This window comes from Panthera uncia, chromosome D1 (genome assembly GCF_023721935.1).
Source record: "Panthera uncia isolate 11264 chromosome D1, Puncia_PCG_1.0, whole genome shotgun sequence".
In the NCBI taxonomy this organism is placed as follows: domain Eukaryota; kingdom Metazoa; phylum Chordata; class Mammalia; order Carnivora; family Felidae; genus Panthera; species Panthera uncia.
In genome coordinates, this window is record NC_064808.1 from 57867160 (window position 1) to 57893131 (window position 25972).

Here is a 25972-nt window from a genome sequence, read left to right on the forward strand (position 1 = left end):
GAAGAAGTGGTTTGCATGTGTGCTATGTGCATATGTGCCAAATGAACACCAGGAGAAACTTCCCAGGGCTTGCCCTCTCTACATCTTGGGCCATACTATTTGTCTTCTATGGCACTGGCCTTATCTCCTCCCCACCCCAGCCCCTGCTTTCCTACCTTAATTGTACATCACTCTCCAGCCCATAGGCCCCTTGTTCAACAGCCTTCTCAAAGGACATCATGGTATTCTCAGGCCCCAACTGTGGAAGAAAAGAACATCAGCCCCTATACCTTAGAGTCTCTCTTCCCAACATTCCTTTATGGCTGTAATGAAAATGTAGTAATGAAAGTGCTTTAGGAAGCTGAGTCTGGATCCCTTGGTAATTTTTTCAAAAAGCCTGCCTTATATTCTCCTCTACTCAATCTGCTCATGTGAGGCAATGTCACTGGGCACAGCAGAGAAAACCCAAAAGTTAGCTGGCCTGGGTTCAAGTCCAACCTCTACAATTAACTCCTTTTCTTGTCATTTCGAGCCAACCCCTTTACCTCTGCAGGGATTCCTATGGTTCTGAGGTCCCATTCTCTCATCCACACACCCCATGCATACCTCTACTCACTATTCTCAGACTTACCATGGGCGCACCTCTATGTCCAAAGAAGTCTGGTTTGGGTCCCAATTTATCCTCCTCCTGAATGCAGGGAGAATGAATCCCCAATGGCACAATATACAGACATAAAAGGATAAGGAAAAAAGGCAGTCCAATAGTCACCTGTAGAGCTGAAAAATTAGGAGAGAAGAAGTGAGAAGAAAGCAGAAGAGGAATAGAGAACTATCTCCAAGCAACTAACTATCCCAGGAGCAGTCAGTAAATAGCTAGTCTATCGGTTTCATAGACTCTGTGGACTGGCTGATTTACTCTCCATTTCTGTCACATCCTCACTAATTTTCAGTGATTTGAAGGTACAGGGATATCCAAATACAAGCATTGTTATTAAGAAAAGAAATCCTAGAACTGTACATTTACAAGGGAATGAACTGTGCAGGAGGCAGGATGAAGCGAGAATGTTAAGGGATACCTTCTCAGGAGGAAGAGCAGTTTGGCTGGTTCTGAGAAAGCCCTGAAGCTTTTAAAGATGGGCCTAAAGTGCCCATATTTAAGCCTGTGCAATATTAGTGGAAGGGGCACTAGGTGAATCTGAATTCAAAGCCAGACTCCACCACTTTGTAATTGCGTCACTAAGGACATGTTGCTTAACCTCTCTGGGTCATCATTTTCTTCATCCTGAAAAATGGGGCTATCTTACTAAAACATACCTCACAGAACTGATAGTACAATGATGAGTCATAACAGGTAATCAGTAAGTATTCGGCATTTGCTCTTCTGTTTCTCTCCCTCACCCCCCACCAAGCCCGTCCACAAGACCTGTTACCGCTGGCCATTCCCCCAACACTTACTATTTTAGACTTCTGAAAATTTTACCAAGTTGCACATTTTTAAGTTACCACTTATGCTCCAGTCCTTGTAAATCTAGATCTCCAGCTCTAACCTCTCAACTTTGTGAGTATATTACATCCCTTGGCTGTTTCTCTGTCATACATCATCTTGTATCTTCTCATTCTAACTAAAATTTAGGAAATGAAAAAGAAGAGTTCATTATTATCCCCTTTAAGATCTTGCCCCAGACACATTTCCTAAAATCCACTACTTACTCATAAACACTTGTACAAGCACACAATGGCAAAGGATCAAGCCAGTCTTTCTTTTGCCTGCATCCTTCCACAAGTCAGGAAGTAAACACTCCTTGTTTAACCAATAGTAAAAAGAGAGATGCCCAGAAAAGAACCTAGTTTTTTTTAGTAAAGGTGCTGAAAGATAACTTCAGCTGAAAGATAACTTCAAAACCATTTAGTATAAGGCTGTGATTCTCTTTTGTTTCCATGATATCAGGGCAAAGAAAAGAATGGAGAGGAAATCAGTGGCAGAGGCAGACATTGCTGTTTCTGCTGTAAGTCCCCAGGTGTGTCAGGGACTCATAGGAGACAGCTTTGAACGACTAGGATGGAACCAGGGGTATCTGGACCTATCATAAGTTCATTAGCCGAAACTAGTAATATGTGATACAAACAAAAGGAACTGTGACTTGTACCATCACTGGTCAAATTAAAATGTACCTCTATTCTCACCCCACCCTAAATCCATTATCAGACAATATGTAATAACATAGAGAAAATTCTTATTTTTCTAGAAGAAGAATCCCTCTTCATTATGAGACTTTTGGGTTAGGGAAATGCTGACAGGCCACATATGGTTGTGAATTCGACCAGAAAGAGCACGTCCGAGTAACAAGCTAAATGAATTTCCAAGAGGTGTAGTGGTGGCTATCTACCAAGCTTGCATTTTGCTAAGTGGAGAATACAAGCTAACGTCTGAGCTGAAAGAATCAGGCAGGGTTCCGTCCACATGACATACCTTCTTCTTCCAAATGGATCAAGTAGAAGGCCACAGGCCAGGAAAGGATAACCATCACAGTTATGCCACTCAGGTGCATATAGGGAGCAAAGATCTGGGAGAAAGCCAAAAGTTAGGCTAAACACATCTAGACAGACAGTGCCAAACCTATAGGATGATGCTTACCTGCAGTGACAGCCCAGCTGTCAGCCACCTCTCTTGCCAGAGTTGGCATAAAATCCACAAAACAAACGAGCATAGCAGAATCATTAGCAGAATCAGGATCTGGGGAAACAGAAAGGATCTCCTGACTTCCAGACACTAAGACTGAATCAGAACTCTCCTTGGGAATTGTATGTGTGTCCCAACAATGTTAGGGACCTCATTCCGTCATCCTTTTAATCTGTCTTGCAACCCCCCAATATGGACTGGATCCACTCACTTACCTTCTTTGTATGCAAGTCTTTGCAGGACAGCATGGCTGGAAAAGAATTATTCAGCTATGTGGTTTGACGCCTTTACTAATTTATCATCTCCAGCCTCAGCTGAGCCCTCAACATTGCTTGGCATCTCTCACTCAACTTCAGCAATGGCCATTACAAATGTTCACTACTTTTTTATATTACTCAATACAATCACAAGTAAACAATGTATGTTTCCCCCAAAGGACTATAACATCAAGGCATCAAGGACAATACTTGTTTATGATTATATCCTCACTGCCTTGCAGAGTGTTTGGCACATACTAAGCATCCAATAAATATTTGTTGAACAAAGGAAAAAAAATCTTCCTACAAGAACACTACATACTTTTACAGAGAAAGAAAACATTGAGACCAAGAATACATAACTTTAAGTTTTTCCCCTTTAAAAACAAATGTAGTTTTTCTACATCTGTGTTGCCCTCTAAAGAGTGTTTAGTTACTTCCTTTCCATTACCTATCTATATTAAAGTAATTGAATCCATAATTAAACCTTCTCATAAAATATATCCAGGCTTTGCTGGCTTAAATGGTTAATTGAACAAATATTTCCAATCTTTAACAAACCCTTCCAGAGAACAGAAAAAGGGGGAACACATTCTAACTTGTGTTGTATAGCCAACAAAACATTCACACCCAAAGTCAAGAAGGACATTACAAAAAAGAAAAAGTACACGCATACCTCAGACATATTCCAGACCACCACAATAAAGCAAGTATTACACTAAAGCAAGTCAGATGAATTTTTTGCTTTCCCAGTGCATATAAAAATTATGCTTACACTATACCATAGTCTATTAAGTGTACAATAGCATTATGTCAAAAAACACAATGTATATACCTTAATTCAAAATTACTTCATTGCTAAGAATGTTAACCATCATCTGAGCTTTCAGTGAGTCATAATGTTTTTGCTGATGGAAGGTCTTGCCTCAATGTTGATGGCTGCTGACTCATCCGGGTGGTGGTTGCTGAAGGCTGGGGTAGCCGTGGCAATTTCTTAAAATAAGACTACAATGAAGTTTGCTACATACATTGCCTCTTTCTTTCATGTACGATTTATCTGTAGCATGTGATGCTGTTTGACGGAATTTTACCCACAGTAAAACTTCTTTCAAAACTGGAGTCCATCCTCTCAAACCCTGCCACACGTTTACCAACTAAGTTTATATAATATTCTAAGTCCTTTGCGTCATTTCAACAATCTTCACAGCATCTTCCCTAGGAGTAAATTCCATCTCAAGAAACCACATTCTTTGCTCATCCGTAAGAAGTAACTTCTTGGGGCTCCTGAGTGGCTCAGTCAACTAAGCGTCTGACTCTTGATTTCGGCTCAGGTCATGATCCCAGGGTTGTGAGACTGACCCCCACATTGGGCTCCACACTGGGCATGGAGTCTGCTTGGGATATTCTTTCTCCCTCTGCCCCTTCCCCACTCACATACACACTCTCTCTCTTTAAAAAAAAAAAAAGTAATTTCTCATCCATTCAAGTTTTATCATGAGATTACAGCAATTCAGTCACATCCTCAAGCTCCACTTCTAATTCTGGTTCTCTTGCTATTTCTACCAACTTGCTATTTCTGCAGTTACTCCCTCCACTTAAGTCTTAAATCCCTCAAAGTAATTCATGAGAGTTGGAATCCACTTCTTCCAAAGTCCTGTTCATGTTGAGATTTTGACCTCTTCCCATGAATCACAAATGTTCTTCAGGACATCTTGAATACTGAATCCTTCCAGAACGTTTTCAATTTACTTTGCCCAGATCCATCAGAGAAATCACTGTCTGCAGCAGCTATAGCCTTATGAAATGTATTTCTTAAATAATAATAAGACTTGATAGTCAAAATGACTCCTTGATCCATGGGCTGCAGAATGGATGTTGGATTAGCAGGCACAAACACAACATTCATTTCATTGTACATCTCTATCAGAGCTTTTGGGTGACCAAGTGTTGTCAATGAGCAGTAATATTTTGAAGGAAAAATTTTTCTGAGCAGTTGGTCTCAACAGTGGGCTTAAAATATGCAGTACACCACATTGTAAACAGATGTGCTACCATTCAGGCTTTGTTGTTCCATTTATAGAGCAAAGGCAGAGGAGATTTAGCATAATTCCCCCGTACCCTAGGATTTCTGGAATGGTAAATGAGCACTGACTTAAACTTAAAGTCACCAGCCAAGAGAGTCAGCCTGTCTTTTCAAGTTTTGAAGCCAGGCACTGACTTCTTCTCTCCAGCTGTGGAAGTCCTAGATGGCATCTCCTAATAAAAGGATGTTTTGTCTATATTGAAAATCTCTTGTTAAATAACCTATTAACAAAACAGAAGCAAATCAACACAAACCTTCATGAATTATCTTAACTATGTCTTCTGGGTAACTTGCTGCAGCTTCTACATCCGCACTTGCTGCATCACTTTGCACTTTTATGTTATGGAGACATTTTGTTTCCCTAAACCTCATGAACCAACTTCTGTTAGCTTCAGACTTTTCTTCTGCAACTTCCTCACCTCTCTTCACCTTCGCAAAATTGAAGAGAGTTAGGGCCTTCCTCTTGGATTAGGCTTTGGCTTAAGGAAATGCTATAGCTGGTTTGATTTTCTATTCAGACCATTAAAACTTTCTTTTTTTTTTTTTAAGTTTATTTATTTTTGAGACAGAGAGAGACAGAGCATGAACGGGGGAGGGGCAGAGAGAGAGGGAGACACAGAATCCGAAACAGGCTCCAGGCTCTGAGCTGTCAGCACAGAGCCCGACGCGGGGCTCGAACTCACAGACCGCGAGATCATGACCTGAGCCGAAGTCGGACGTTTAACCGACTGAGCCACCCAGGCGCCCCAAAACTTTCTTCATATCAGCAATAAGACTCTTATGCTTTCTTATAATTCTTGTGTTTATCAGAATAGCACTTTTGATTTCCTTCAAGGACTTTTCCTTTGCATTCATAGCATGGTTGTTTGGTGCAAGAGGCCTAGCTTTTGGCTTATCTCGGCTTTTGACATGCCTTCCTTACTGAGCTTAAGCATTTCTAGCTTTTGATTTAACATGAGAGATGGGACTCTTCCTTTTACTGGAACACTTAGAGGCCATTATAGGGCTATTAATCGGCCTAATTTCAATATTAAGTCTCAGGGAATAGGGAAGCTTGAGGAAAGGGAGACCAGAGTACGGCCAGTAGGTGGAGCAGTCAGAATACACACATTTATCAATTAAGTTCACCATCGTATATAAGGGTGTGGTCCATGGTGACCCAAAACATTTACAATAGTAACACAAAGATCACTGATCATAGAGCATCATAACAAATATAATAATAAATAAAAAGTTTGAAATATTTTAAGAATCACCAAAATGTGATACAGAACACAAAGTGAGTAAATGCTGTTGGAAAAATGGTGCCAGTGACGTGCTGGGCACAGGGTTGCCACAAACCTTCAATTTGTAAAAAAACAAGATCTGAAAACCTCAATAAAGTGAAGCACAGTAAAATAAGGTATGCCTGCATATGCCAATCTCCTATGTACATAGATACAAAAGTCTTAAATAACCTATTAACAAAACAGAAGCATCCCAACACAAAGGTTTGTCAAGGCAGACTCACATAAATCTCTTGGGTTCTATGATCTACTCAACAGCAAACTTACTAATGATTCAAAGGATACAGGCAATTATAAGGTACATATAAAACATATTCCCTTGGGGAAATGTGATCCTTTCAAATGCAGCTACTCGTAAAAATGTCTTAAGGATGCATTCTGATTTTGTGGCTTAACATGTGGAGTGTGTTTTTTTCATTGAAATAGTTGACACACAATGTTACATTAGTTTTGGGTGTACAACACAATGATTGAATAAGTCTCTCTATATATTATGTCATGCTCACCACAAGGAGAGCCACCATCTACCAACCACACAACACTATTACAGCACCACTGATTATATTCCCTATTCTGTACCACCTTTCATCTCTGTGACTTATTCATCCCATAACTGGAAGTTAGACCTCCCACTCCGTCCATCATTCCCCCTTTTTGCTTATCCCCTACTCCCTCCCCTCTGGCAACCACCAGTTTGTTCTCTGTGTTTATGGATCTGTTTCTGCTTTTTGTTTGTTCATTTGTTTTGTTTTTTAGAATCCACATATAAGTGAAATCATATGGTATTTATCTTCTCTACTTCATGTAGCATAATACCCTCTGGGTCCATCCATGTTGTTGAAATGGCAAGATCTCATTTTTTATGACTGCATAATACTCCATTATGTATGTATACTGCATCTTCTTTATCCATTCATCTATCATCGATGGACACTCAGGCTGCTTCCATATCTTAGCTACTGTAAATTATGCTGCGGTAAACACAGGGGAGCATATATCTTCTGAAATTAGTGTTTTCATTTCCTCCGAGTGTAAGGTATGTTTTGAGCAAAGTTATATGAACACATTGCTTCAAAGAAGGAGCCTTTTTGGTTATGGGGCATCCTTATCTTATATCCCACTAATTATACAACTCCAGCCGGCCATGTCTCCCACATGTATATATATCTATACATAGATACTTACCTAGATATGTGTATATATCTATAAATTCCAGGATTATTTACAATAAGCAACCCTGATTTATATCTAGCAGTTATATTCTGCCAGAAATTTTCATTGACAAGGACTCTGTATTGCCTTTTGGCTAACAAATATCCTTAGTGTGTTTATCAGGAGGTTGGGTTATTAAGTTTTGATCGAGGTCATTCATTCCTCCCTGAGAATCCCTGGGTAGAAGAGGAATAGGTTATAGGCTTAATGTTAACCCTTTCCTTCTGGGTTTACTCTAAGTATACTAAAACTGAAACTCCAAGCCCTACAGAATCTCCCTTGCTAATAGAAGTAGTCTCTCCTCCCAAGTCCGGTTTGAAGACACAACCAAGGTAGTTACCTGCCAAGAGGATGCCAACTCTTCTCATTCCCCACTTCCATCACTTCTCATCTCCTACAGACTGATAACTGGAATTAGATCCCAGAGTCCAAAGGCTCTGTTAATTTACATTGACCAAAACCCCTATAGAATATTTATGACTGAATCCTAAGGGTGCTAGACATTTTAGATGAGGCTAAACTGATTGATAGGAGTGCACTTACCAGAGATTCTGAATTGAATACACTAGAATCCAGGTATTACACATCTCAAAGTGGTTCTAACTGTTTGGTTACCTGAAACCTTGGCTCATTAGTGGCCTATGCTTAATGAAATTGAGGTGCCAGCAGTTTCTTGCTGTAATATAGGAAGAAAAACCCAAAGATTTATTGAGAAAAGTTTGCTGGAATGCTATCACCTATGATCAGGTAACCCATTTCCCATATTTTATGGGAGGTGTCAGAGGACAGTGAAAAATACACTAATGAGGAAAGTGTCAGTATCCTTGAAAAGTACTATAGTGGCTAAATCTCTGCCTGAATAAAGGTGAAAGATACTGCCATTGAAACTGGTTTCCTGATTTCCAAGGCAATAATGAGATCCTGCTGTGACAGAGGTCAAGTAGCAGCACTAACTGCCAGAAGCAAGGTAAGCCTGATTTCTAAAATAGGCACAAGCCTGGAATGGCAATCAGAATGGTTTACTCACAAGGATTCTTTTTTTTAAAAATTGAGTATAGCTGATACACAATATTAGTTTCAGGTGTACAACTTAGTGATTCAACAATTCTATTTTATGCTGGGCGTACCACAAGTGTAACTACCATCTGTCACCATGCAACACTGTTAGAATACCACTATATTCCCCATGCTGTACCTTTTATTCCTGTGACTCATTCATTCCATAAATGGAAGCCTGTGTCTCCTGCTCCCCTTCACCCATTTTGCCAAACTTCCCACTCCCCTCCCCTAAAACTGTCAGTTTGTTCTTTGCATTTATTGGACTGACTTTGTGTCTATTCATTTGTTTTCTTTTTTAGATTTCACAGGATTCTTGGTAGTGACTAACTGATCATGGCATCCCAAATCCAAAACCGTTGGTGATCTCAATAAGGCCTATTTTCTCACTTCTCAATCTACATACTTTCCCCATAAGATCCTATGACTTCAATTTCGATCTTTTCTAGTAACTCTTAAATTTACATTTCCAGTTCATACTTCTCGTTTGAGTAAGAGGAAATTTAAGGGGATGACTCAGAGTTTGGTATGTTCCTAGGTTTAAGGAAAAACAATGAATGGTATCAAACCATGCCTGAAAAGACTATAAAAAAGCAAGAGGCTGTGGCTGGAGCTGCTCAAGCCCGTGGCAGAACAAAATGAGGGAGGCTAGTTGGAAATGAGCCATGTCCACAGATGTTGGGGCAAAGATGCTACTTTTCTGTAGACCAGATATGATCCTCTGAGAGACATCATTCAGAAGTCAATTTTAAAGGGCTCCAAACTAAGGGAGGGTCAAAAAGACCTCAAGAGAGAAATTTCTGGGGATATTTCTGCACCAAGAAAGGTGCAGTCAAGTTCTCTGAAAATACACACAGGAAAAGCCGGTGGCATAAATAGCCAACAACTGTGCATTTACCTGGTCCTGACAGCATCAACTCCAGATGACCCTCTTGCCCATCCTTGTGCAACCACGTTCTTTTATCCTATCTCCTCTTTCCCTGGGCCCTATTCTGGTGAAAGAGAGGTAAAAGGACCATCACACTCTCACTATCACTGCAGGCTTCCATGCCTGGGTCAGGCCCAAAGAAGGAGAGGAAAAGTCTTATAATGTTGAAGTTTGGGTTATTACAATGAACAGAAATTTTTAATGACTGAAATAAGAATGTTTTTGCAACTTTCTACAGGACTGAGAAAGTACTGGAGCTTGCCTAAGACATTTTTGGGATGGGAAGAGCAGAGTCACAGAGTGAGTTTAACAAGAAAGTGGTGAGAAAACAAAGTTTGAGTTCAGTTCCTTCAGTAAATCAGTTACATGTTAGAAATTGAATTCTTTCAATTAAAACAGTGTAAATAGATCAGTTCTTTCTAACAGGAACAATGAAAGAAAAGGTGACTCTAATTCATGCTGAGTGCCTAAGAGGCACATTCAATCCTGGCCCAAAGTCTCCTACGAAGGTTCAGTGTCCTACCTTATGACACCAGTGCAGGTATAGTTCATACCCTTCCCAAACCAACAAAAATGCAAGTACCTGGAAAAGCAAAGAAGAAAAAGGAGGTTATTTTGAAATCAAGTTGCTGTCCAAAGCACTGTTCTGTAGTTCAAAATTCCTTTCAGAGTCTAGGATTACATTCACTTCTTGCTATACCTGCACTTGTCAGCCTCTGGTACTTTGTCATGCTGCCCCTCTGCCTGAAAAGCTCTCCCTCCCCATGCCACTGATGCTTCAAAGGCAATTCAAATGTCACCTTCTATTCGCAATTTTCACCAGCAACCCCGAAAATTATTATTGCCTCTGGTATTTCATAACAATCACCACACTGATATCCTTCCTGAGTTCCTACCAATTTATTTTCCCTATGGTGAACTGTATTCCTGGTATGACTTAGACCCACTTGTGACAAAAGAGAGGACAAGGGCCAGCCCTTCCATTGGTTATTTAAAAGCTCTTTCTTGGGGTGCCTGGGTGGTTCAATCAATTAAGCATCCGACTCTTGGTTTCAGCTCAGGTCATGATCTCATGGTTCATGTGATTGAGCCGTCATACAGTACAGAGCCTGCCTGGCATTCTCTCTCTCTCCCTCTGTCTCTGCCCCTCCCCCACGCACTCACTTGCTCTTCTCTCTCTCAAAATAAAAAAAAAGAAAAACAAAAAATTTAAAAATAGAAAAACTTTTTCTTGAGAAACCAGTGCCATTGTTACAACTGTTAACCACTGTTGTTAACCCTTGGTATTTATTCAATAAATCTCGATTAGATTTGATTGTAAATCTAGCCAGCCACCAAGTCAGTATGGAGATGCAAACAAAATCAGAACCCTCAGATACTTAGGATATTAACAAGAGTTGGACTTTATAAAGCTCTTAACCTTTTTATCAAAATAATTTTATGTATCTTATTTCATTTGTTCTTTATCCAGCCCCATAAAATGTCATTTTATTAAATATCATTCTCATTTGAAAGAAAAGAAATTGAGGCTCAAAGGGTATACAACTTGACCAAGGTTACAAAGTAACCTAACGACAGAAATAGAACTCAGGTTTTCCTCTTTGTTCGTTGTTGTTGCTACTGCTTATATCCAAATAGAAAGTTTGTTGTAATATATTGCTTTATTAGACACTAGAACTCATTCCCACCTTAGAAGCTAATGATACCATTCATTTCATGTTCACCGTGTATAAAAGCAATACAATTCAGTGGCCAGAGTCTGGCTCAGAGCACATCTTTCACCTGCATTTTCCCCATTAAAAAGAAAAGTTTCTATCCAACCTCTCTGCCTACAGCCACCCTCCACACCACAACTTCCAGGATGGTTTTCCTAAAATAGAAATCTGACTTATGCCAAATGGCTTAGTCTTACTTTCCAGACCTTCCAAAATCTGTCACAAGCTTATCTATCCTTTGAGCCTGGTTCCCAATTATTCTTCATTATGTTCTACATTCTAACAGAACTGACCTTTCCCTCTGATCTAGTCACACTCCATATTTTTGTCTTGCCAACTTTGTCTTGATGTTCCCACAGCCTGGAATGTTCTTCCCTGATCCCCATATACACATGTCCAAATCCCACATCCCATCAGTGACACCTCTTACAAGAAGTCTTACTTAATCTTCTTGGCTGCAAGTTGCCTCTTCCTTTTCAGAACCCATGCAGAACTTTTTTTAGGCCTAATGACAAATATAATGCTCTGCCTGTGTTAGCTACTTTTGTCTGTGACTTAGTTGCCCTACTAGAGTCTAAACTCATTAAGACATTACTATAACTTTACATCTCATACCAATCTCTTTGAAGTGCCCTACATGAAAATGGAAACTGCATATATTTTGTTGATCACGGTATACTCAGCACTTATCATTCATATAATGATTAACAAATTTGCTGAAAAATGCAAATGGCAATGCATTTGGGGGGTTGGGCTTTTCTATATCAGAAAGGAAATCAGGGCGCCTGGGTGGCTCAGTTGGTTGGGATACCGACTTTGGCTAAGGTCATGATCTCACGGTCCAAAGTCTGTGGATTTGGGCCCCACATCAGGCTCTGTGCTGATGGCTCAGAGTCTGGACCCTGCTTCAGATTCTGTGTCTCCCTTTCTCTGCCCCTCCCCCACTCGCTCGTGCTTTCTCTCTCTCTCAAAATAACAAATAAACATTAAAAAAATTAAGGAAAGGGAATTTTGAAATCAGAGAAAGATATGTATGTCCTATGTGTAAGTGCACACTGGAAAACTCCCATTACCTGAAAGCTATCCTCCCATAAGCTTTCCACTTCTACAGACTTTTCTCTTACTTGGCCTGAATTTCTCATACCACACTACACCACTATGTCAGCAACAGAGACGGTCAATATTGCCAAAATACTTGCTAAAATGTACTCAGCCCCTGGACTAGAGGAATAGCATTTGGTATTTTTGTGTGTTTCAATTTTTTTTTTTTAATTCCAGTTGGTTAACATACAGTGAAATATTGGTTTCAGGAGAATTCAGTGATTCATCACTTATATATAACACCCAGTGCTTATCGTAACAAGCACCCTCCTTAATGCCCATTACCTATCTAGCCCATCTCCCACCACCATCCATCCATCAACCTTCAGTGTATTCTCTATCTGTAAGAGTCTCTTAAGGTTTGTTTCCCTCTTTTTCTCCACACCCCATATTTTCATTGGTTTTATTTCTTAAATTCCACATATGCATGAAATCATATGGTATTTGTCTTTCCCTGACTTGACTTATTTTGCTTAGCATAATACATTCAAGCTACATCCACAACATTGCAAATTGCAAGATTTCATTCTTTTTGATGGCTGAGTAATATTCCATTGTAAATACACACACACACACACACACACACACACACACACACCACATCTTCTTTATCCCCTCATCAGTCAACGGACATTTGAGTTCTCTCCACAGTTTGGGTAATATTGATAACGCAGCTATAAACATTGAGGTGCATGTATCTATCCAAATCTGATTTTTATATCCTTTGGGAAAATACCTAATAGTGCAATTGCTGGATCTTAGGGATCTTAGGGTAGTTCTATTTTTCACTTTTTGAGAAACCTCCATATTGTTCTCCAGGGTGGCTATACCACTTTGCAATCCTACCAACAGTGCAAGAGCGTTCTCCTTTCTCTACATTCTTGCCAATACCTATGGTTTCTTGTGTTGTTAATTTTAGCGACTCTGACAGGTATGAGGTAGTATCTCACCATGGTTTTTGCTTTGTATTTCCCTGATGATGAGTGATGTTGAGCATCTTTTTATGTGTCTGTCAGACACCTGGATATCTTGTTTGGACAAGTGTCTATTCATGTCTCCCGAATATTTCTTAACTGAATTATTTGCATTTTGGGTGTTGTCTTTGATAATTTCTTTTTATGATTTGGATACTAACCCTTTATCAGATATGACATTTGCAAATATCTTCTCCCATTCCATAGGCTGCCTTTTAGTTTTGTTGATGGTTTCCTTCACTGTGCAGAAGCTTTTTATCTTGATGAGGTCCCAAAAGTTCATTTTTCCTTTTGTTTCCTTTGCCCTAAAATGTCTAGTAAGAAGCTGCTCTGGCTGAGATCAAGAGGTTGTTGCCTGTGTCCTCCTCTAGGATTCTGATGGTTTCCTGTCTCACATTTAGGTCTTTCATCCATTTTGACTTTATTTTTGTGTATGGTGTAAGAAAGAGGTCCAGTTCATTCTTCTGCATGTTGCTGTCCAGTTTTCCCAACACCATTTGCTGAAGAAACTTTTTTCCATTGGATATTCTTTCCTGCTTTGTTGAAGATGAGTTGACCATAGAGTTGTGGGTCCATTTCCGAATTTCCTATTTTGTTCCATTGATATGTGTCTGTTTTTGTGCCAAGTACCATACTGTCTTGATGACTACAGCTTTATAATATAGTTTGAAATCCAGAATCATGGAGCCACCAGTTTGGTTTTTTGTTTTCAGGATTGCTTTGCTATTCAGGGTCTTTTGTGGTTCCATACAAATTTTAGGATTATCCCACCTCTGTGAAAAATGGTGGTGGTATTTTGATAAGGATTGCATTAAATGTGTAGATTGCTTTGGGTAGTATAGAAATTTTAACAATGTTTGTTCTTCCAATCCATGAGCGTGGAATACTTTTCCATTTCTCTGTGTCCTCTTCAATTCCTTTTATAAGTATTCTATAGATTTCAGTGTGTGACTCAAAGCCATTATTTCCTTGTTGGTTTTCTGCTTAGATGATCTGTCCATTGCTGGAAGTGGGATGTCAAAGTCCCCTACTATTATTATCACTGAACTTCTTTATGTTTGTTAGTAATTCATGCATATTTTTAAGTGCTTTCAAGTTGGGGGCATAAATATTTACAATTGTTAGATCTTGATGGACAGACCCCTTAATTATGACATAATGCCTTTCATCTCCTGTTACCATCTTTGTTTTCAAATCTAGTTTCTCTGATATAAGTATGGCTATTCTGGCATTCTTTTGATGTCCATTAGCATGATAGATGGTTCTCCATCCCCTCACTTTCAATGTGCAGGTGTCTTTAGGTCTAAAATGAGTACCCTGTAGGCAGCACATAGATTGATCTTGTTTTCTTTATACATTCTAATACCCTATGTCTTTTGATTAGAGCATTTAGTTCATTTAAATTAAGGGTGATTATTGAATAATATGAATTTAGTGCCATTGTGTTACCTTTAAAGTTGGTGTTTCTAGTGTTTTCTCTCTTTGTAGTCTTTGCTGCTTTTGGTCTTTTATTCCCCCCACTCAAAGAATCTCTCTGAATATTTCTTGCAGAGCTGGTTGAGTGGTCATGACCTCCTTTAGTTTTTGTTTATCTAGGAAACTCTTTATCTTTCCTTCTATTCTGAATGACAGCCTTGCTGTATAAAGTATTGTTGGCTGCATATTCTTCCCATTCAGCACATTGAATATATGCTGCCATTCTCTTCTGGCTGCCATGTTTTCTGTAGACAGATGTGTTGTGAACTCAATCTGTCTTCCCTTATAGGTTAAGGGTTTTTCCTCCCTTTCTGTTTTCAGGATTCTTTGTCTATGTATTTTGTGAATTTGACTATGATATGTCTTGGTGATGGTCAGGTTTTGTTGAATTTAATGGGAATTCTCCATGCCTCTTGGTTTTTGATGTCTGTGTCCTTCCCTGGATTAGGGAAATATTCAGCTATAATTTGTTCAGATAAACCTTCTGCCCGTTTTTCTCTCTCTTCATCTTCTGGTACTCCTATTTTACAAATGTTAGTCCCTTTTTATAAGTTGCTAAGTTCCCTAAGTCTATCTTTGTGATTCATTACTTTTGTCTCCCTCTTCTTTTCAGCTTCATTATTTTCCATAATTTATCTTCTGTATCACTAATTTGTTCCTCTTCTGCATCCATCTTCACTGTCATGGCATCCATTCAAGTCTGCATTTCAGTTATAGCATGTTTAATTTCAGCCTGACTAGATTTTAGCTCTTTATCTCTGCAATAAGAGATTCTGTATAGTCTTCTATGTTTTTTTCCAGCCCAGCTAGAATCCTTATAATTGTTCTGAATTCTAGTCCTGACATCTTACTTACATCTGTATTGATTAAATCTCTGGTTGTCATTTTTTCCTGTTCTTTCTTTTGGGGTGAATTCCTCTGTCTTGTCATTTTGGGGAAAACAAGAAAAAATAATAAAATAAAAATTTTTAAATAATAATGAAGCTAGATCCTAGGTGTGTTTTGGTTTGTTTGCTAAGAGAAGCTTGATGGAGCACCTGGGTGTCTCAGCAGTTGAGTGTCTGACTCTTGATTTCAGCTTGGGTCATGACACCAGGGTTGTGGGATTGAGCCCATGTCACTGAGCATGGAGCCTGCTTGAGATATTCTCTCTCTCTCTCTCTCTCTCTCTCTCTCTCTCTCTCTCTTTCCCACTTTTCCCCATTCACACGTACTCTCTCAGAAAAAACAAAGTTTAAATAATTCTTAAAATATTTAAAGAGAAGCTTGATAGAAAAAAGAGATTAAAATTAAAAATTTAAAAAATAATAAAATAAAATAAAAATTGCTCTTTCCTTACCCAAGAGAAAAAAACCACAAAAGCAAAACAAACAAAAAACCCAAAGGAAGCTAGATCCTGCTTCCCCTACAGCTGAAGTTTTGCAGCACTCTATGATCATTAGACTTAGTGCATGGAAGGGGTTTGTGCTGTTCTTCTGGGGGAAGGGCCCTCTGCTCTGATTCTCAGGTGGATTTGCCCTAATAGAGATGTGTTTGGAGGGCCCAGGGGGGTGGGGCTTAGTTTAATGGCTCCATTCTCCACTTGGTGGTGCTGTTTAGCCCACTGAGGTCAATCAGTCCTGGCTAGGGGTGAAAATAGCTTCACCCTGCTCTCTAGTCTCTGGAGTGGGAAGTTCCCACCCTCACAGAGGCACAATAAATCATCTGTAATCCCACCTTCCATCAGAACCCTGCCTTTCACCGTCTGTGTCCATGCTATCTACCTACTAGGTGGTGCTGCTCTCCTGGGTTCTATCTCAGACTGTGTTTCAAAACCCCACACTTCAGAGACCCCCATGGCTCAGACCCACTCTGATCCTCTGGGGGATGGTCTTGCTGTGCCATGGCCAGTGCTGGCTTGTCCCAGGAAATAGTCACGTGACCACACAGTTGTAGTGGCTCAGAGCTTATGATAAATCACACCACAGCCAGTTCCAAGGTTTTCTGTCCTCAGCCAATGTCTTTGTTCCTATACTAGTGATAGGGCAGCTCTATGGCACTTGTCCAGTCTTTTGCCCACGGATAGGCTGAGTTGCCTCTACCAAATGCACTCCAAGCATGGGAACTGCTTCTTCCCATGTGATCCAGGGGATCCTCAGACCTCGTTTGCCCAAACCTGAGGCTCTACCCTGCTTCCTCGCCAGAGCACCACCAGGCACTGAGCTCTGAAACTTCAGACTCTGCGCTCCACTATTTATAAAAAAACTGGTGGTATTGAAACCTTCGCCTTTCCCCCCATCAACGGTTTTGGGGAACAGTTTTCTTGTACAGTTCTCTGTGAGTATTTTCACTTTTTTTCTTCACTGTTAGTTCACCTCTCTCCAATCGGGATCTCTCCCTACCACAGCACCCTCAGCTCTTTTCTCCCACACATCAACTCTCTGCAGTATCTTCCATGGGTCATTTTTTCTGTTTTTAGACTTGCAGCTTAGCTCTCTAAGACTTCTGATTGGTTTTTTAGGTGTTCAGAATGATTTGATATTTATCTAGCTGATTGGGGCAGGAGGCAAGGTTAGAGTCACCCTACTCCTCTGCTATCTTAACCGTCCTCTTGAGGACTAGCATTTGCACAATAGGATAGGTTTGACAAACTACCTAATTTGTAAGGCCAAGAAAGACTGGTTCTCAGGAGATTAAATATGAAATGAGATAGCTCAACATGTAAAGGTACAGCTAATGTGAATCTGTTGAGTGTTTAAAATAACAACACTGAATGAACCATAAAATAGGCCATGAAATAAGACTAGAAAAAGGATGGTCTACCACCCTTTCAAAGGGAAGATTTTAAGACAGATCCTCCAGTAGAACAAGCTTTTTTTTCCTCCATCCATCCCTTGTGCCTAAGATTCAAATAGCTAATATAAACTCCAACTCTGCTAATACAAGAGTAATCTTGGGTTCTGAAGACTCCCGGCACCAATTGGATACCATCCTAGACAGGAGCACCTCATGAGGCTACTTGGGAAGAGAGTAGGGGAAACGTGAAACATTACTCACCAACAGCAATGAAACACTACTCACCATCAGCAATGAAGAGTAGGCAGTCAGGATCCCAAATAAACTCAGCAAAACAATGGACCAAAAGAACCAGTATCCTGTACCTAGAAAAATGACCCTGCAAAAATGTGTTTCAATCCTTAACATATAGCAGAAATAAGTAGTGTCTGTGTCAAGGGTAGGGAATAAGACTGGACTAGATGAGGCTTAGGAAAATGGAAGGAGGTAAGAGAAGAAATCTGAGAATAGATCTGTGAAGAGCTCTGGAGATATTTAGTTGAAAGTTTTAACTTTATCCTATAGGCAACTGGGTACTTTAATGGGGTTCTGTATAAGTGGTATGATTTTTTTTTAATTATTTAGAATATATACTCAAAACTTATGTCCTCTTTAAAAAAAATCAATATAATAATACAGAAATTCTGCAATGTCAAAAGAGAAAAAGCCATCCATAAGTTTACCACCTTAATAAAATTAATGTTTTCTGGGGCGCCTGGGTGGCTCAGTGAGTTGAGCGACTGACTTAAGCTTAGGTCATGATCTCACAGTTTGTGAGTTCAAGCCCCGCGTTGGGCTCTGTGCTGACAGCTCAGAGCCTGGAGCCTGCTTCTGATTCTGTGTCTCCCTCTCTCTCTGCCCCTCCCCTACTCATGCTCTGTCTCTGTCTCAGAAATAAACATTAAAAATAAATAAATAAATAAATAATAAAATTAATGTTTTCCATTTCGGCATGTTCCCTGCCCATTTGCATGTATGTTTTCATATATAGCTGCAATCACAGCCACCATATTAACTGCTCTATGCTAGAGCTAAGATATTTGGGCCCTTTAAAAACAGTTCGAACGTGTTCTGTTCCTTAAGTATGTTATGAGAGAAAGCCACTAATAATATGCTAAGAGAAACAGTGTTATTCTGGTCTACGTATTATATGTCAAATAATTTGAACTCATTTCCAGATAACAGGAATTACCTTCTCTTCATATAAAACCTGGACAAATTATAACTTAATAATATAAAATTTAGATTAGTGAACATATAACCACATTAAAAACAATAAGGGAAATTCTCTTTCCTCACAGGCTTTAAGACACATCAAGAACAAAGAAACAGGCAATCAGCCATCCTAGTGAGAGCTATCCCAAATCAAGACACTGGGAATAGTATTCTGTAGAATATGAACTCACAACTAGAAATCCGAAAGCATCAAATAATGTCAGCAAATGAATTCAATAAAGCCAACAAATAAAAAACTTGCACTTAAGAAAATATAATGGCACAATCAGAAAATAATCACAAAATAAATATATTTAAGATGTTTAGAGAAATAAAGGAAGGACTAACATGCATGTAACAAGAATATAATGCTTTGGGGTTTTCAAAAAAGATTTTAAGTAATCTCTACACCCAAAATGGGGCTTGAACTTACAACTCCAAGATCAAGAGTCACATGTTCTACTGACTGAGCCAGCCAGGTACCCCAAGAATATGGTGTTTCAATATGAGCACAGGGATAATAAAAAAAAAAAACAACAAAGTTCTTGGGGAAAAAATGAAAGATAGACTTAGTATCAGTCTAGATACAGCCAAAGGATTACTCAAACAGCTTAACCAAGAAGCGACACCAACTTTGCTTTCAAGTGAGAATGGAAAGTTAAGGTTTGCCATTTAATGGTGCCTCTACATTTTCTAATCATTTCCCTGGCTACATTAGATTTTTTCTTTTTTTTTTTTTTTACTTCCTTTCAACCTTATTTTGTATATTCAATCACACATAAATATTATTAGTTCAATTCATCTGCTGTGAACTTCAGGCAAAGGAAGAGCTGTGGTTTTATTTCTCTCTCTCCCTTTTCTACCTCTTCCTGTCCCATTAATCTGTACTCATTCTTAGTGATGGTGTGTGCATGTGGTGGGGGGAGATAACAAAATGGAGTGAGAAGAATGAAAAGGAGTTAGCTTAAGTGACTGCCTACACATCAGTGGAACTTAAAAAAGGAAGTCTTTCTTGGTCATCACTCCTTTAATCTGCAAATATACAGTTGCTGGGAATATACAGTAGGCTCACTCCATATGGATTGTCCAATGCAGGCTTCTTCTGACTTAGTATTTTCAAGCAGTTTTCTCCCTGCTCTGGGCCATTTGCTTTATATCCCCTTAGCAGCATAATCACATCCCCCTTTTAGATGGAAGCCTTCTCATTCAATACAGAAAGACTTTTTAGGGCAGACTAGTCAATGCAGCCTCCTCACTTAAATCCACATTTGCTGCACCAAAGCTTAAAGAGACCTTCCAGGACCCCTTCTCTGCTTTCCCATAGCTGCAAGATGCAGCTTTCTTGTACCTTCCCCAAATACATTTCCTACATACCACAATGCTTTATATTAGTCCCACCAATTTATTGTCAGCTGACAGTAATTCTGAGGGGGAAAAAAAGACACATTGTGGTGAGGCATTAGAAACTTTCACATAACATAAGGAATGGGGAGACATGTCTAACCCCACAACACACATGGGGGGAAAAGGGAAGTGATAGTCACCCCATCAAAAATTCTGCTCTAAAAAGGAATAACAACTAAAAAAGCTGGATGATATGTTCTTTAGAATCTAAATGAAGGCATGAGGGAGCCAATAAGCAGTGACGAACTATGGAACCAAGATCCAAGTAAGAGAGGAAAATCCACAATACATAACTTGTCATTTGGGTGATTTTTCTCTAGAAGAAGTGGCTGAGATAGAGATATCTTGCAGGGCTAGGAGGACAAAAATATGGGGAGGGTAATCTGCTAGACATTATACACTTTGATTTAGGACCTTCTAGGGCTAAATCTTAGGAGTAAGCACAAACCAAAAATAGACTGCTTCTGGGGGACTGAATCATAGCTTTGAACAATTTAAGTATATAATATTGAATTAAGGTGAACAGGATTTGCTAATACACCTAGGTATTTGTCAGAGTAACTGAGAGGACATAATGTAATTCAAGGTCTCAAATTACCTATACAACTTATTATATACAATACTGCGCTCAAGCAAAACTATCAGTCATGCTAGGATAGGAGACCACATTAGTGAATGCCTAAAGAGATGACAACATAAAAAGATCTCTGGCATATCTAGGTAAGAAAGGTATTAGACACAGACTTCTAAATAAATATCCGTAAAATGTTTAGACTGTGACAAAATTAAGAATTTCAGTATAGAACTATTTAAAAGGAGACCAATTTAAAAAAATAAAAGAATTTGTTAAACAAAGAATAGGTCAGAAAAAAATATCAAGAATGAAACAGACACACGAACAAATATACAAAAAATAAAGAAAAGTAAGACACTTGGGGATAAAGAAAGGAGGTCTAATATACATAAAATTGAAGTTCCAAACGTAGAGGTGATAAAAAATTGAGTGAAAACATCTGAAAAGAGAGTGGCTGAGAACTTTTCCAAAATGATTAAAATATTTTATTGGTCTGGGATCAGTCAGTAAAGGCTTTATTATAGGGATCAGACCTTATGCTGTTATAGAAGCCACTAGAGAAGGCTATATAAGTCTGTTACATCTGCTCTGATATTGGGCCTAAAGCTGCTAGAACTCAGGCCAGCAGTCGGGAAGGAAAACTGAACCTGACATATGAGAGAACTAAACTCTATAATGAGCAACTGGAACCCACAAGAACAAACTGAAACACATGAGGATAAACTGAAACCCATGTGGACACATACAATGGAACCTGTGTCTGTCTTTCACTGGGTCAAGCATTTAGCTAAGCTGGTCCAGGATACTGCTGCCTCAACATCCATTTTGTTTGGCCAAGTGGGCTGCAAGGAAGTGAAACTGACATTAGCCCCCTCAGAGAAACACATGCCCTATACAGCATCCCAGAGCCACAAGCAAATATAAATTCCTGATAGGACTCCCCCAACAGCCCTTGGGATCAGATTTCCTCTGCTCCCTGGCACCTGTATGCCTTATGTGCCCCTTAGATATGACTCTCATGGGGCTTACCAAACTCCTGCTCTTTTAGTTTGAATTGACCAATCTGGTCCTAGCCCAGTAACCACTCCATCCGAGGACACTAATAAAGGCATGTGCCTAAGTCATGCCTTCTGTCTAAACTCTGCCTTGACCTTCCATGTGCCCCCTTGAGGTGTACCATGTACATCCTCTAGTACCTATAAGTAATAAACTTCTCTCTTTTGATTTCTCTTGTGGCCTGTTGTTGAACCACCACTCACTACTGTTGTTGCCTTGACTCATGATCCAGCACCCTGTGCTCCACAGAAAAGAATGTTAATTTAGCAAAGTTATAATACACTGCCTCCAACCTTGATGATAAGAATGACCTATAGAAAAAGTTGGTGCCTTTGGTCATTGAGCTGCACACTTATATGGCCTAGGACACAGAGAAACTAAAAAAGAGATGGCAGGATTAGGGAGTATGTAGGCCAAGGTACCACCCCATGCCCCAGCATGAAGGCAGCCATAATGCCTGGGCACACCAATGATCTTCAGATTATAAAACAATGGCTGCTGATTCACTTCCCACATCCAAATTTTATGCAACTTTCTCGTGTACCTAATCCTAACCCAATCCTATACTGGCAATAGAATTCTTAGAAATGTAGTTTCAGTTTAGCAGTCCCAGATAATATAAGATCACAGCCCACTCATGGTCAACTTGGAATCCATACACACCTCTACTAACTACCCTTACTTTCTAATATGATGCAATGATCTCTCATAGAACCAAAAATACACCAATCCTCTCTCCAAGAGAGGTTAGAGTTCTCACCACAGGGTGATGGTTATACCTCCAGTTTAAGTACTGATATATATGGTTAACTACTATTAACATATATATATATATGATATATATAAATAGATATAGATATAGATATATATAGAGAGATAGATAGATATAGATATAAATATATATAGAAGGAAGGAAGGAGAGAGGAGCAAGCAGAATTCTGGCCCCCATGAATTCTGTCCTCTGGTGTCACACCAGTGATGATGTTATATTAGATGGCAAAAGGAACTTTGCAGACATAATTAAGGTTACTAAACAGCTGACTTTATTTTATTTATTTATTTATTTATTTATTTATTTATTTATTTATTTTTGAGACAGAGAGAGACAGAGCATGAACAGGGGAGGGTCAGAGAGAGAGGGAGACACAGAATCTGAAACAGGCTCCAGGTTCTGAGCGGTCAGCACAGAGCCCGATGCGGGGCTCGAACTCACGGACTGTGAGATCGTGACCTGAGCCGAAGTCGGCCGCTTAACCGACTGAGCCACCCAGGCGCCCCGACTAAACAGCTGACTTTAAAATAGGGAGATTAACCCGGATTATCCGGGTAAATTCAGTGTTATCACATGAACTCTTAAAATCAGAAGAGGAGGGCATAAAAAGGAAGTAAGAGAAATGAGAAAGAAGAACTCAGAAATCTGAAGTTTGAGAGGACCTGACACACAGTTCTTAGTTCTGAAGATAGAGAAGGTCACAAGCTAAATAATTCACTGGCTTTGAGAAGGTGAGAATAACTTCCATCTGACAACCACCAAAGAAAGGGCACTTCATTCCTACAATGAGAAATACATGGATTCTGCCAACACTGAATAAACCAAGAAGTGGATTCTCACCCAGTCTACACATAAATGCTCAGGCCAGCATTTATGCACCTTGCTTTCAGTATTACAGTATTATAGTATAGTATTATTAGCACCTTGATTTCAGTATTATAAGATCCTAAGCAGAGTACCCAGCTGAGTACCTAAGCAAAGTACCTAAGCTGAGCATGACTGACTTATGACCTACAGAACTATAAGACAATAAACAGATATTGTTTTAGACCACCCAATTTTCAGTAATTTGGTATAGTAACAATGGTAAAACTGCCCATGAAACTTACTTGTGACATTAGAACCTGTGGGAGCACACTCATATATACAACTTCTATTTGATAATGGACTATTTAGTGAGAATTCTGCTTGCTGCTGAGTATGTTTCTTCCAACTATGCATTCCAAAACTAGAGAAATAACCATAGAGTGGGATTGGGATGTGCTAGACCCACTATGGAAATGGACCTCAGCCAGGAGGAGGGGCCAAGATGGCAGAGCTGCATGGAACTTTTTTCTCCCTCTCTTGTCCCTGAAATACAGCTAAATCAACACCAAACCATCTTGAAAATGGTTTGCAAATAGTTTCCAAACCTAGAAAACTGATTTGAGGATTAACACAACAATCTGCACAACTTGAACCACAGAACTCAGCAGGTACGTGGTGTGGAGAGGTGAACTGGGGTAGACAGAAGCCACAGAGGGTAGAGAGCTGCTTTTGCTTGAGGAGAAAGAATAGAGACAGGGGGGAAAGTACAGGAAAAGCACTCCCTCACCCCACAAAAGCAGCTGGAGAGAAAGATTGGATGGAACAAAAAAAGAAAGGAGAAAGGGACTGCAAAGGGCTGAACAAAAAAAGAAAGAAAGGAGAGGGTTTGAATTCCATTAAGATGCTATAAACAGGAGAGCACGGAGCTTGAAACTCTGCAGCTCAATACCTGGCAGAGCTCTGGTGGGAAGAGCTAATCCTCAGGAGCAGTGAAGTCCAAGGGGTCCTCAGGCCACACGGGGAGAGGTAGTTCCCCTGCTGGGAGGACATTTGGTAGAGGCTATGTGGCCTCCCCACAGGCAAAGGTCCCAGCGGACCCCAAACAGCCACATTTGCTGGTGTTGGAACAAGGATGTGAGGGGTGAAGTCTGGTGTCAGATGGGTATTGTGATTTACCATAATCCCTGAAACGCTGCTGCTACACGATCACACGAACTTCTGGGGTGGGCTAGCACCCAGCCGCAGTCTCTGGACATCTGCAGCCCAACAGTCACACAAACATACCAGGGGGCTGGCCAGCACCCAGCCAGTGCTCAGCGAGACCCTCCCCTAGAGGGTCTGAGCAGGTCAAAGCTGCAGGACCCTCAGAAGTAAAGGGTTTGGAAACACAGCCCCATCTTAGATAAAATTCAGAAGGGAGGTGCCAGCTGGCAGGTTGATGGCTTGGTCATGTGCAGCATAGAAGTGGGGAGTGGACGGAAACTCTTGCTGATTGCTGGTCAGCAAGAGTACAGAATTCTGATACTAGAGACTAGGTAGCTGGGTGACACCATTTTCTGTTCTTTTTTTAATGCTCGTTTATTTTTGAGAGAGAAAAAGAGAGACAGAGCATGAGCGAGGGAGGGGCAGAGAGACAGGGAGACACAGAATCTGAAGCAGGCTCCAGGCTCTGAGATGGCAGCACAGAGCCCAATGCGGGGCTCAAACCCACAAACTGGGAGATCATAACCTGAGCCAAAGTTGGATGCTTAACCAAATGAGCCACCCAGGCGCCCCTAGGTGATGCCATTTTCACCCCTCCTGCACATGCACATACACGCCTACACATGCCACAACAATCCATGCCAGTAAACTAAGCAGTGACATCTCGGGGAGAATGGAGCCGCTATACCAAGCCCTGTCCAACTGGGCCAATCATGCTAGATGAACACCACAAAATCTCTCTACCTGCTTAGTTTATAGACTATAAAGTGCTTCATAGTTTGACTTCTAGGGGAAAGTGGATGTAATTTCAATTGTATTCATCCTGTTCACTGGTACATCTACTCAATTTTTTTTCTTTTCTCATTCTTGAATACAGAATTTATTTTTATTTTCCATTTCTATAAAAAAGATCTTTCTTTAATTTTTTGTACTTTATTTTTTACTTTTTAATAAGTTTTTTAAATTCTATTTTACTGTCATCATTTCATTTTATTCTATTTTATTGTATTGATTTTCTTAAATTTCAAACATTTCCATTTCTTTTTCCTTTTCTTTTCTTTTTATTTCTATTCTGTCAAGCTTCTTTCAAAACCAGGCCAAGACACACCTAGGAATTAGCATCCTTTATTTGATTTTTTGTGTTGTTTTTAATTTCTATTTAAAATTTTTTTATTTTATTAATTCTTTTTCTTCCTTCAAAATGATGAAATGGAGGAATTCACCCAAAAAAAAGAACAGAAAGGAATAACAGCCAGGGACTTAATCAACACAGGTACAAGCAAGATGTCTGAACCAGAATTTAGAATCATGATAATAAGAATACTAGCTGGGGTTCAAAATAGCATAGAATCCCTTTCTGCAGAGAATAAAGAAGTAAAA

General features: G+C 39.7%; 1 protein-coding gene across 4 annotated transcripts in view; it reads right to left on the reverse strand.

Annotated features, from left to right (window-relative positions):
* The window catches only part of GDPD4 (glycerophosphodiester phosphodiesterase domain containing 4), a 177455-nt gene that overhangs the window by 112059 nt on the left and 39424 nt on the right, over positions 1-25972 (reverse strand). For all 4 annotated transcript variants that reach the window (XM_049652732.1, XM_049652731.1, XM_049652726.1 and 1 more), the window contains exons 4-10: positions 17808-17901; positions 10005-10064; positions 2615-2713; positions 2450-2543; positions 1527-1601; positions 611-756; positions 156-238 (exon numbers count right to left, since the gene is read on the reverse strand). In XM_049652732.1, coding sequence (XP_049508689.1) covers positions 156-238; positions 611-756; positions 1527-1601; positions 2450-2543; positions 2615-2713; positions 10005-10064; positions 17808-17901 — 651 coding nt within the window. The remainder of the gene's footprint in view (positions 1-155; positions 239-610; positions 757-1526; positions 1602-2449; positions 2544-2614; positions 2714-10004; positions 10065-17807; positions 17902-25972) is intronic.